General features: G+C 37.3%; 1 protein-coding gene across 2 annotated transcripts in view; it reads left to right on the forward strand.

Annotated features, from left to right (window-relative positions):
* Positions 1 to 8,722, forward strand: part of ergic2 (ERGIC and golgi 2) — a 49,340-nt gene extending 40,618 nt beyond the window's left edge. For both annotated transcript variants that reach the window (XM_072267629.1, XM_072267630.1), the window contains 2 exons: positions 5,536 to 5,615; positions 8,306 to 8,722. In XM_072267629.1, the coding sequence (XP_072123730.1) occupies positions 5,536 to 5,615; positions 8,306 to 8,371 (146 nt within the window). In that variant the 3' untranslated portion in view covers positions 8,372 to 8,722. The remainder of the gene's footprint in view (positions 1 to 5,535; positions 5,616 to 8,305) is intronic.
* The last annotated feature ends 3,444 nt before the right edge of the window (positions 8,723 to 12,166 follow it).

Consider the following 12,166-nt stretch of genomic DNA (forward strand, 5'->3'; position numbering starts at 1 on the left):
CATGGGTAGCACCTTGTCAAAGGCCTTCTGAAAATCTGAGTAAACAATATACACAGATTCTCCTTTGTCTATCCTGCCTGTTATTTCCTCAAAGAATTCCTATCATGTGCCCCCAAGTACCCCGAAAGCTCATTCTTAATAATTGAATGAGCACAGAAGTCAGGGTAATTGGCCTTTAAATCCTTTCTTCTGCCTCCCTCCCTTCTTAAAAAGTGGAGTGACATTTACAATTGTCTAGTCCTCCAGAACCATTCCAGAATCCTGTGATTCTTGAAAGACCATTACTAATGCCTGAACAAATTTCTTTAGCTACCTTTCAGAACCCTTCAGAATCCATCTAGTCCAGGTGCTTTGTCTATCTTCAGACTTTCCAGCTTTCCAAGCACTTTGTCCTTTAGTAATAGCAACTACACTCACTTCTGCCCCAGCTCTCAATTTTCTGGCAGACTGCTCACGTCTTTCAAATTGAAGACTGTCACAGAAAATTTATTAAGTTCATTTGCCAATTTCTTGTCCCCATTACTACCTCTAGCTTCATTTTCTAGAGATCTGATATCCACTCTCACCTCTCTTATACTATTTGTATATCTGAAAAAAACTTTTTGTATCCAGTTTTTATGTTATTGGCTAGTTTACCTTCATACTTAATCTCCTGTCTCCTTATGACTTTTTTAGTTGCCTTCTGTTGGTTTTTAAAAGTTTCCCAATCCTCTAACTTCTCATTTTTTGCTATTATATGCTCTTTCTTTTCCTTTTCTGCTGTCTTTAACTTCCCTTGTCAGCCATGGTTGCCTCATCCTCCCTTTAGAATACTTTTTTCATCTTTGGGATGTATCTATCCTGTACCTTCCAAATTGACCCCAGAAACTCCAGCTATTGCTGTTCTGCCATCATTCTTGCTAATGTCCATTCCAATCAACTTGGGTCAGCTCCTCTCTTATGCCTCTGTAATTCCCTTTTCTCCACTGTAATACTGATATATCTGACTTCATCTTCTCCCTCTCAAATTACAGGGTGAATTCTATCATTTTGTGATCACTGCCTTCTACGGGTTCCTTTTTCTTGAGCTCCCTAATCAAATCTGATTTGTTACACAAAACCCAATTCAGAATTGCCATTCCTCTAGTGGTCTCAACTACAGGCTACGCTAAAAAGCTACCTCGTAGGCATCGTACTAATTTCCTCTTGAGATCTAGCACCAACCCGTTTTCCCAATCTTCATGCATATTGAAATCCCTTATCATTATCGCAATATTTGCCCTCTGTACATGCATTTCATTATAATTTTTATCTCACATCCTGGTTACTATTCAGAGGCCTGTATATAACTCCCATCAGGGTCCTTTTACCCTTGTAGCTTTCTTAACTCTACCCACAAGGATTTTACATCTTCCAATCCTATGTCACCTTTTTCTAAGGATTTTACTTCCATTTTTCAGCAACAGGGCCACACCATCCCCTCTGCCTACCTGCCTGTTCTTTTGATACAATATGTATCCTTGAATGTTGTTATCTTCTTTCAGCTGACTCAGTGATGCCCATAACATCACACTTTCCAATCTAACTGCGTGACAAGATCATCTACTTTATTCCATGTACTGCGTGTATTCAAATATAACACCTTCAACCCTATATTCATCACCCTTTTTGATTTTTACCCCCCGTTACATTTCAACTCATCTTACTGACTGCAACATTTCCCTATCATTTGCCTGTCATTCCTCCATCACATTACACACTGTATCTACTTGTATACTAACTGCCCATCCTCAGTCCTGTCATTTGGTTCCTATGTCCATGTCGTACTAGTTTAAACCCTCCTAACAGCTCTAACAAACCTGCCTACAAGCATGTTGGTCCCCCTTGGGTTCAGATGTAACAGGTCATAGCTTTCCCAGAAGAAACCCCAATAATCCAGAAATCTGAAACTCTGCTCCCTGTACCAATTCCTTAGCCACATGTTCATCTGCCAGATCATCCCATTCTTGCCCTCACTGGCAAGTGGCGCAGGCAATGATCCAGATATTATCCTGGTGGTCCTGCTAACTCCCTATATCCTCTCTTCAGGGCCTCCTCCCTTTTCCTACTTGTGTCGTTGGTACCAGTATGTATCAACGATTTCTAGTTGCTCGCCCTCCCTCTTTAGAATGTTGTGGACCTGATCCGAGACTTCTATGACCCTGGCACCTGGGAGACAAAATACCATCCAGGTTTCTTTTTCACGTCCACAGAATCATCTATCTACTCCTAACTATGGAATTCCCTATCACTACTGCAGTCCTCTTCTCCACCCTTCCCTTCTGAGCCACAGAACCAGACACACTGGTCACTGTGATTTCCCCTGATAGGTCATCCCCTCCAGCAGTATCCAAAATAGTTATTATTCAGGGAAACAGCCACTGAGGAACTCTGCAGTAGCTGCCTATTCCCCTTTCCTCATCTGACAGTCACCTAGGTACCTGTCTTTTGCAGCTTGCGGGTGAATACCTCCCTAGAGCTCCAATCTACCACCTCATTCTCCTGTATGAGCCAAAAGTAATTGAGCTGCAGCTCCAATTCCTTACCACAGTCTGTAAGGAGCTGCAACTCGATGCACTTGATGCAGATGTAGTTTTCAGGGAGACTTGAAGTCTCCCAGAGTTCCCACATCTCACATAAATTGCATACCACTAACTCTGGACCTATTCTCAGTGCACTAACTATGTACTGATAGACAATGAAAAAAACTTGCTAGGAACTTGCTTGGAACTACCACCTGTTCTTGCCAAACCCTCCCACTTGTAACACTGGCCACTCCCAACAATGACTGCTCCCCTTACATCTCCCTTCTTAATATTGGCTCAAATAAAACTCACTCCGGATGAGACTTTTCAAATGGCTTCCAACTGACAACAATGTCTCTCTGTCTCATTGCATCTGAGAAAACTTCTCAAATGGTTATGTTCATGCTTGGCAGAATTCAACACTGATGTGGTCATTGGATGGCTGTCATCTATATCACAGGATGTTACTGCAGGAGTTGCTTAGCTGCTTTGTCAGTGCAATTCAGAAGAAGGATGGTTACCTTATGCATGGTTTGTTTGAAGGCAGCCTGTGCTGGCATACAGCAAGTCCTGCACAGACAATTGTTAGACTGTGGTTGTGATCCTCTACTGTCTATCATTGACTAGCTTTAACAAATACGAGTTTTACCACCTATGCTTTCGTTTGAAAGGAACTACCAATTTGGGGGGTGGTGGTCAACATTGCCCAAAAACTAAATAGTTTCTGCAGTGACTGACTGAACAGACCAGAGAGGCTGGATATTTTGAGGTGGTTGTCTCCTGTCTGGTTTCCCCCAAAGCTGTCTAACATCTGCAATGCAGAATTCTGAAGTATAATGGAATACCCTCTCTTTGCCTGGATTGATCCAATTGTAGTAATGTTCAACATTACTACAATCGGATTCCTAAAGAAGCTCAATAGCCAGGTCAAATAGTTTGTTTAATTGATTCCCTCAGTCATTGGACCACATTTTGCTTGTAATGATTTTGAAGCAACTTTTGTAACATTTACCAATTGTATAATCTCCCCCATCTAGTAATGCAAAAGTGGCAAGGGACATCACAGCCTCCTTGTTCTCTTCCAAACGACAAACTGAACTGACTTGAGTATTCTAACTATTCCTTTGCTGCTGCTGGTTTGAGTCATTTTAGTGCCATGCTTAATGACTTTGTGGGCGCACCATCATCAAGCAGGCAGTAATTCAATTAGAGGAATGGACTGTTAAGTGGCAGTAAGATTCACATGATGCAATATAATTAAATCAAACTTTTTAGTTCCTCTTCAGCTGCTGTTTCAACCTCTAACCTTTGCTTTAGTTTTTAAAATCCAATTCCTCTGAAAGAGCTAAAGATCTGTCACCTTTAAGAAATAGGTTGTCATTATCTAGTTATTCTCAGAAAGAAGTAAACAGAATAAACATTGGCCACTGAAAATAAAAGTACAGCTATGGAACTAGAAAAAAATCTAGCTCATTCTAAAAGCTAAAATTGGTACCTTGCTTTGTAGCCAGAACACCTTCCCAGGAATCAGCATGAGTGGAAATGAGCCTAAAGGAGGCCATGGTATCACATACAGAAACATGTTGCTGACAGTATTAGGAACCAGTATTAGGCCCTGCTCTAACAGCAATGAATTTCCCGTGGTGCAGTTTTCAGTGGCTGCCTTTGAGGACAGGTAATGGTCAGCCTGGATGATCCCTTTGCTGGGATTGGCAGCATCTGCTCCACTTGTTGATTTTAGAAAGATATCTAGGATGGGGAGAGATGTGCAACTGAATGGAGAGGGGGGTCTGTAGTTTCCAAAGCATCCAATAAGAGATGATGAGAAACGCCAGGCAACCAGAAGATAGCAGTGAGCCCCACTCTCAATGCTTAGTGACTGCACTACTCCACCTAACAGAGCAGGCACCCTCTGAGCTATGAGGAAGTCTTTGTTGTTGAAGTACCCTTGGAGGTCAGGTATTCGCACCAGATTGCTGACAACACACAACCTATGTGGATGTCCTTATTGAATATTTAGACAGGAGGGCCAGGAGTTCTATACATATCAGTGTTCTGCAGAGTTCAAGGTATTGAAAGAAACTGAATTATTATCTAGTTCAAATGAAATCATTTTAAATAGAAGGGTTTAACAGATCTTTTGCAGCTTTTTTTATTGGATATGTGGTCACAGCATGTTCAAAATCCAAGCAAATTTCCAACCGTATTTGTTGAAATACTTGAATGAATGGTAAGGAAAGGTATATGATGTTTTTTAAAGATGAGAAATCTATACGATGAAGGCAGATTTTTGACATGGATCAGAAGCTTTATACTGATTGAGCTTGGCCCAGTATTGCTTGTTGATGATGCTAGCTGTCAAAAAATGACTATTCATCTGATGCCCTTCCTGTCTGCTCCATCTTCCTCTCTTCACCCCCTCATCACGTTTGATGAAATCTAATTAAGAAAAAACATAATTTCTGTTTTCTAAAACAAATATAGCCACCAGTTTTAGGCCTGTGTAGCAACCATTATTGCTGATCTCACATAATTCGGCTACCCTCCGTGTTAATAGTTCGGTTAAAATACTGAACTTATATTTAGTAACATCCCAATAGATTTGTGTTTACACTATAATATTGAGTGCTTTCTGCAGAATTTCATTACCATAATTTAGCTGAAATGGATTGTGGTTTCATAGAACTACTGTTAAATGTTGTTTAGTCCTAAACTTAATTGGATTCTTCTGGCAACATTTCCTTCTGAAAAGCAGCAAAAACACCCAGTGGAGTTCTGTTTGTTTCTCATGACTAATTCATGAAAATAGCTGTATCATGGGAACAACCTACTTAATTTAAAATTCAACTTGTAGCTTTTTGTGCCATTGTATTTTATGTATTGATGCTGAGATTCAGGAAAGTACTTTACAGAGTTACAGCCAATGTACTCGTGAAGTTTTATTGTATTAGTACAGTGAGTTGTTTACACGCTTAACCTACTTTCTCCTTAGGCATGCTGCATGGATTTGTGGGTTTTTTAGTTGATGTCATCTGTTGCCGTTTCAAGATTGGAGCTTACAAGCCTAAAGCTGTAAGTTGCTTTTATTTCTCATCTTATTTCAGCACACAAATAACATGTCACAGTTTTAAACATTGTCCTGAGTTGGTTAGTGGTGCAGTGGTAAATCTGAGGGTTCTTGGTTTTAGTAGTAATAAAACCTGCCACTTGGACTTTCTTGGGATGACTTTCAGTTTACATCATCAGGAATGAGTCCTCTACTTTGAAAAGACCAAAGTTTCTTCTTGAAAGTTGTATAACAGTTTATGAATTGTATTGCAGGATCACAACTTTCTGTTTTTACATGAATTAAATCAACAACATTAGACTTCATAAATGTTTAATCTTTCAAAAGATTTCTTAAACCACTGGAATTGTTATTCTAATTCAAAGGGATTACAATAATAAAACCATTCAAATGAAAACCAAAATGGACACATACTGGCAAGCCTCAATGCACTTAAAAAATCTTTGCTACTGAGCACTTTTCCAGTTTGTGAGTACCTTCAAAATATTATGATGTGAGGAATATCTTTTGTCTTGGCATCCTTTTGTGGGCAGCAATTTATTTTGTACCTAATTTTGATGTTGTCTTTTTAACTACACAAATTTGCAAAGCACGGATAAAATTCTTTTGATTATGAATAAAGATAGTGATCTCTTCTGGCATGAGAAGGGTAAAAGAAGGGCTCTGATTTTATTCTCGTAAATGCACATTTGCAGCCTTTACAAATAGTTGTGAATAACCCACTAGCAGGTTGCAAATTCTGAAAGGTACAAATGTCACTTGCGCTCAAGTTCAATAAAAACATATATGAATAAGTGGGCACAGAGGCCTATAGAAGGCAACTAAATAAGAGATTGAAAAAAAAATGGTTAACCTAATTACTATGTATGTAATAAAGTATCATGGGCAATTTTACAGCAAATGCAGCACTGCTGCTTGAAAATTTATATTCTGAGCATTTTGAGCAAGTTTAGCATGCTAATAATCTAAGTGTGTGATGAAATTATTGATCCATTATAGAAAGATTTGGTGGATCATGACAAAATGCTTCATGTTCATCATCATTTCAAACTTAAAAGATTTAAAACTCTAAATATCATTCACTCTCAAAGCTGGAATAGCATAGAAATGGCACAGTAGTTCTCTCGTATTCTGTCCAGCATCAAACACCATGCTTATGCCCAACACAGTGAATTTTGCTAACTGCAGCAATCTGTCTTCTGATCTTCCTTGGTTGAGTCACTGCCATTGGCACCATTGTTTGGACACCTCTAGGCAAATACCACCAATGTCACCCTGTCATTAGTGGTACAAAGTTACACCCAGACTGATTCCTTATCTTTGTTTGAACTAATTATTCTTTCTATTACCATGCCTTCATTCTTACTTATCCAATCCTGTCCCCTTGCAGTTTTGCATGTTTTCCAAAATATTGAAATATTACGTATGTAAATTTTGAATATCCTTGGATATTCAATTCTAAGCCTTGATCACATGCTGCAGTGCAATGGAAATTGCATTGCATCTGTTTGTGTGATTATAGTCCTGTAAGAGTTTCACTATGTTGAACTCTATTTTTAGTTAGTACTGGGTCTTATTTTGGCATCTTTTTCCATAGATTAGCTTTGATACTATGGCTTAGTAATTTTTTTTGTATATTTTAACATTTTGACATGACATGAAGGAATTGGTTGAAACCCTCAGCTTTGAGGTTACGTCTTGTGGTGAAATGCATTTCTGATGCTGATATATTCCACAGCTCTTCATTGAAATCTGTTAGGTCAATATTGAATCTGTCTCCATGCTGGTGCTAGTAAACATAGCACAATAGATATTGTCCTTGGTATGATAGGATCTGCCACTGGAAAGTCACAAGACAATGGTTTTGATGTCTGCTATTATGGAAAAGTGTATTTCTGACAGGTGGATAAGTGAAATAAAGTATCATTTTCCTTTGTGTTAAGTCTCTCTTTGTCTCCAGTAATTTATAAAAGCTACCAAAGATGGAACATAAATAGGAACGGAGATTCTGGAATCCCAATATTGGTCTTAAGGTCCATTTCTATGAATCTGACTGGGGATTTGGCTTGGTTGGTTTATAACAGGGCTTTCCTAATGGAAGCACATATCCCAAATGTTGATGAGAAGAATTTTGCAATGCCAATTGTGCTGTGGTTTGTCTTAACCAAGATCAAGACCAATGCTGTTTTGTTGTTATTATTATTATAATTATTATTATTATTGCACCTTGTAGATCTGAATGGATAGGGTAAGGATAGTGGATTTTCTTCCATTGAGAAATTTATGGTCTCTATTTCAAATAGATTTTTCCAGATTTGTTTAATTCCTTGAATTTAATCATTTATTGTAGTGGAATATGAACTCTCACTGCCAGAACCTTTGATCTAAGCCTCTGGATTATTAAACCTGTAACAACTACGACACTGCTTTTCCAGTCCATTGTCTCCATGTGGGTCTACCACAATGAATGCATCACCAGAAAAGTAAATTTATCTGTAATTTCTAAAATTAGTGATAATTCTGTACTGGAAGTGAATGTCGTTGATATTTTGGCAGAAAACAAAAACAACTCTAAGCCTGATAATGGAAATGATTTATCATCTTCTCAAACTGATTTTGTATCATTGTGTAACCATATTTAACTATTGACTGCTAAGAAATGATTTTAATTAAACTTTTTAAATATTTTTTTCAGGTAACTGCACTCGATGGCCACATAAATAATCACTCCCTTCCGATTTTAAATGACTTTGAACACTAGCGTTAAGCCAGGATGGAAAAAATGATCAAAAGCTATCCTCAACTTTTGGTGTGTGCAAAAAAACATTTTTGGATTGCACAAACTTTTGTCGAAATAAATTGTTAGTTACATTCTAACTTCTACAGTCACAATACCACTCAAGACATTACTGATCAAGTTGTTTATTTTTTACCTCCAGATGATGGTCTGCCTTTTAAATTGTTTAGTGTTTTATTTCAAAGAAATTCAGAAAGATTATTTATCAAGTCATACCATAATCTTCAGATGATGGACTGGTTACTATATTCAATGTCTTCATTTAAAATAAAGGGAAAATGATCTGTACTTTGTGGTCATACTTCAACAATTAGATGACTGGAGTGACATTTATTTATACAACAATTCAATTTGTAATGGTATAAATTTATTCCACAGCTTCTGTGAATGGTTAAAATGTCCAAACACGGGAAGGTTTGTATCAAATTCTTTGCTGTAACCATATTAGGAATAAATTGATACAGGGAGTTGTGCTATGCAGAACAATATTGCTGCTGATTCCCTACCTTTGTTAAGAATAAAAGATGTCCTACGGCCTGATTGGTTAAAGACAAGAAATTTTAGCAGCATGACTGACCATGTTATATATTGTGTCCATATATTTATCATTGAATTCTTCCCTACTGTTTTATAGACAAAACTTGATTGTAAATTCATCTGAATCACAGTAATTAAAAATTATTAATGCATTGGTCTGTTGCTGACTATTGCTGCTAAAAGCAGCTGGTTCTTGTCATTAGGTTGAATTAGAACAGCTGCCTTTCAATTAGAGAATACTGGTAGTTTCTTTTCTAAATATGTTTCCAACATTATCAGTAGGTTGGTAATATGGCATTTCAAAAAAAGGTCAGATTTTCTAGATCTTTTTGTGGATGCCTAAATGTTTGTATTCATACTATTGTAACATCTCTACAGCCATAGGTGGGAATGAGTGTTGTATGTAAACTGAATAAAAAAGATATTTAGCATATGAAGCAAAATGTGCGGTGCAGGCAGGTGTGTGAAATCTACATTAATAGATTACTGCCAGTGTTTTTCAATTGATATAAATATATTCTGAAAAATATAATTAAAGTTAATTTTAAGAAAAGGTATTTGTTCCTCTGTTAGAGCCAATTGTCATATTCATGGAACAGCTAGTTGAGAGCTCTGTCATTACTGATTGTATATTTTGAAGTCCATGCTCATTGTGTACACTAAATTTACTAGTACCTAAAAAGAACCTTGTAGCTTCTAAATACCCATGTATTTTCAATCACAGGTATCAAAAATTAGATGTTTATAACAAACTTGTAGGTTTTATTGAAATCTGTTAATGTGTTTGCAGGATTAATTTTGCAGGTTTGATTTTTTTTAAAGAATGGAATAGTATTTTGTTAATGGGGGAAATTAATATAAGACTGCATATTTTCAGTTAATATTCTTTGTAATATCTTTGAGCTTAATACTTGTTTGAAATTAATAAATCTTAACCTGCAGCAGGGAATGTTTATCATAATCAGAGGATATGGTTGGTAAATCTTGCAGTTTTTAAATCCCATAATTTATAATGTAGACCAAGAAGCTGTATCGCATTAATTTGACTTGCTCTGTTCTGGTTAACCTATCAATTTATAAAATGCATTTTTAATCTAATTTGTTGCTGTTTCTCTAAGGTAACAAATATTGAATAATGAATAACATTTGCTTTTCATTGCTGTATCACATGCTGATGTACATTAGTTTTACAATGAAGAACTAAAATCCTCCAATTGCATACTTTTAAGATGGTACTGCTGAACAAAAGATCTTTTCATACAATATACAACATTTCTTTTAAAATCTACCCAAGTTGCTACATGTGAGAGCATATTAGATCCAGTGAAGAAACGCATATTGAAATGTACTACTGTATAACAATCAAACCACGGCAGTGTTTTCACTCCGATCATGGCTGTTATTGACCTGTACCATTCAGCAGGCTGCTGAGGCCATCTGTCCAAACAGCTGTTCATTAATTAATGAAAAATACAGTCGTGTGATATCGACAGATGAGAGGCATATATCAAAGGTGAAAACTGAGTATTTGTACTTAATGGCACTGAATAGGACCCATGAAGCCTTCAGTCAGTGGAATCACTGTGATTGATGAGTGCCAGATTCATAGCTGGTACAAAGACAGATGGTGATGATTGTTGACCATTTATGCAGCCTACTGCATTTGCTGTAAAATTCCTCAGGGCAGTGTCCCAACATTAACATCTTCCCTTCAGTTCAAAAATGGATAGTTGCTTCCAAGATCTTCAGCAACACTTGCAACATCCCACTGTCAACTTCCATATATAATAAGATGTAGACAACATTCAGCCTTTGGCTAGTAAGTAGGATTTGTACTATTCAAGTGTTTGTGGCTATAACTAAGGTATGCTATCTTTTCTGAGGTTAGAGATGCCAGCCTGAATGGTTTTCTGAATTTCCAGTGCCTTTCCACAGCCTACAAGGCTATAACAGCAACACAGTTCAAGAAGTTTGATCCTTGGACAAAGGAGTCTGCCTTATCATCATCAATGTTCTCATAATCATCCTCCTATCCAGGCAACAGTTTTATTTTTTCTGTAGTGCATTGCCACAACGCACTGTGGCTGCTTTGCAACACTTCCTAAGCCCAAGCCCTCCATCGCATACAAGAAAAGTGGTTATGATATCAATTGCACATGCTTCGATGGATTACCACTATTTCATCATCACCAGGCTGAAATTCAGAGTGTGCCTCCCTGATGCTTGATCCACTGAAGACTGTATTCTGAGTAAATAAAACTTGGGATCTCTAATTTCTAACCTGGATCTGAGTATTAATTTGTTAGAATCTGCCTCAGCTTCCCTGTATATTTTCCTGCCTGGTGTAACTGCCATTGCCCACTCCATTCTTCACATTTGTTCCAGGCAGTAAGTGGAATCAGAGTTATTTGAATAAAATTGCTGCAGCATCTGGTTGCTTAAGCAGGACTCTGGGGTTGTTCACTGAATTTCTGGAAACTTGTTTAAAGTTCAAATAAGACCTTTTTTTAAAATCTCTACTCAAATTTAAAAGCATTGGATCAATGTATTTAATTTCATGGTTTGGAAGACCAGATAACAAAGATACTTAGGGTCCCACCAAAGCTTTCTATGAAGGGGTTGGCAGGATATCACTCATCTTGTCCCTTAGTAAGACCGGGAGGGCAAAATCCCCTATCAGTCAGCATTTTTTTGATTTACAGTGCTACCTCGTTCTATGACATTAATGACTTAATCCTAATTTTATTATCATTTAACAGTATTAACCTGAGCTGCCGCTTGAAACAGTTGAACTTTTAGATTCTAGCTTTCAGCATTTTGTAACCACTGAAGTAAATTGCACACATTTTATGGTGGATTGTAGATTTTGTGGTTTTGGGAAGCATCCACTCTTTCATGCTCGTGTTCTGGTTTAAGTCAAAATTGGTAGATTTTAGCAAAATTATGTTTTTTGAGGTTGCTTTACATGATAAAACTTCCAAGAACTGTTCCCAACACAGGAAAAGAAATGCTTAAATACAAATGCAATTAAAGATAACATGCCAAAATACTGTTGTCTGTGTGATTCATTGTGCATGCACACCATGGCATTTGGAAGTAATAGCTCCATATTTCTGTGAACAGGATTTGGAAGCACCCTGGCTTCACAAATCTACACAAAACATCTCTGCAGCACCAGGGAGATAGTTATCAGTGAAATTTCACTGGTGAAAACATGTATAA

The sequence above is a fragment of the Mobula birostris genome, chromosome 9 (genome assembly GCF_030028105.1).
Source record: "Mobula birostris isolate sMobBir1 chromosome 9, sMobBir1.hap1, whole genome shotgun sequence".
NCBI lineage: Eukaryota > Metazoa > Chordata > Chondrichthyes > Myliobatiformes > Myliobatidae > Mobula > Mobula birostris.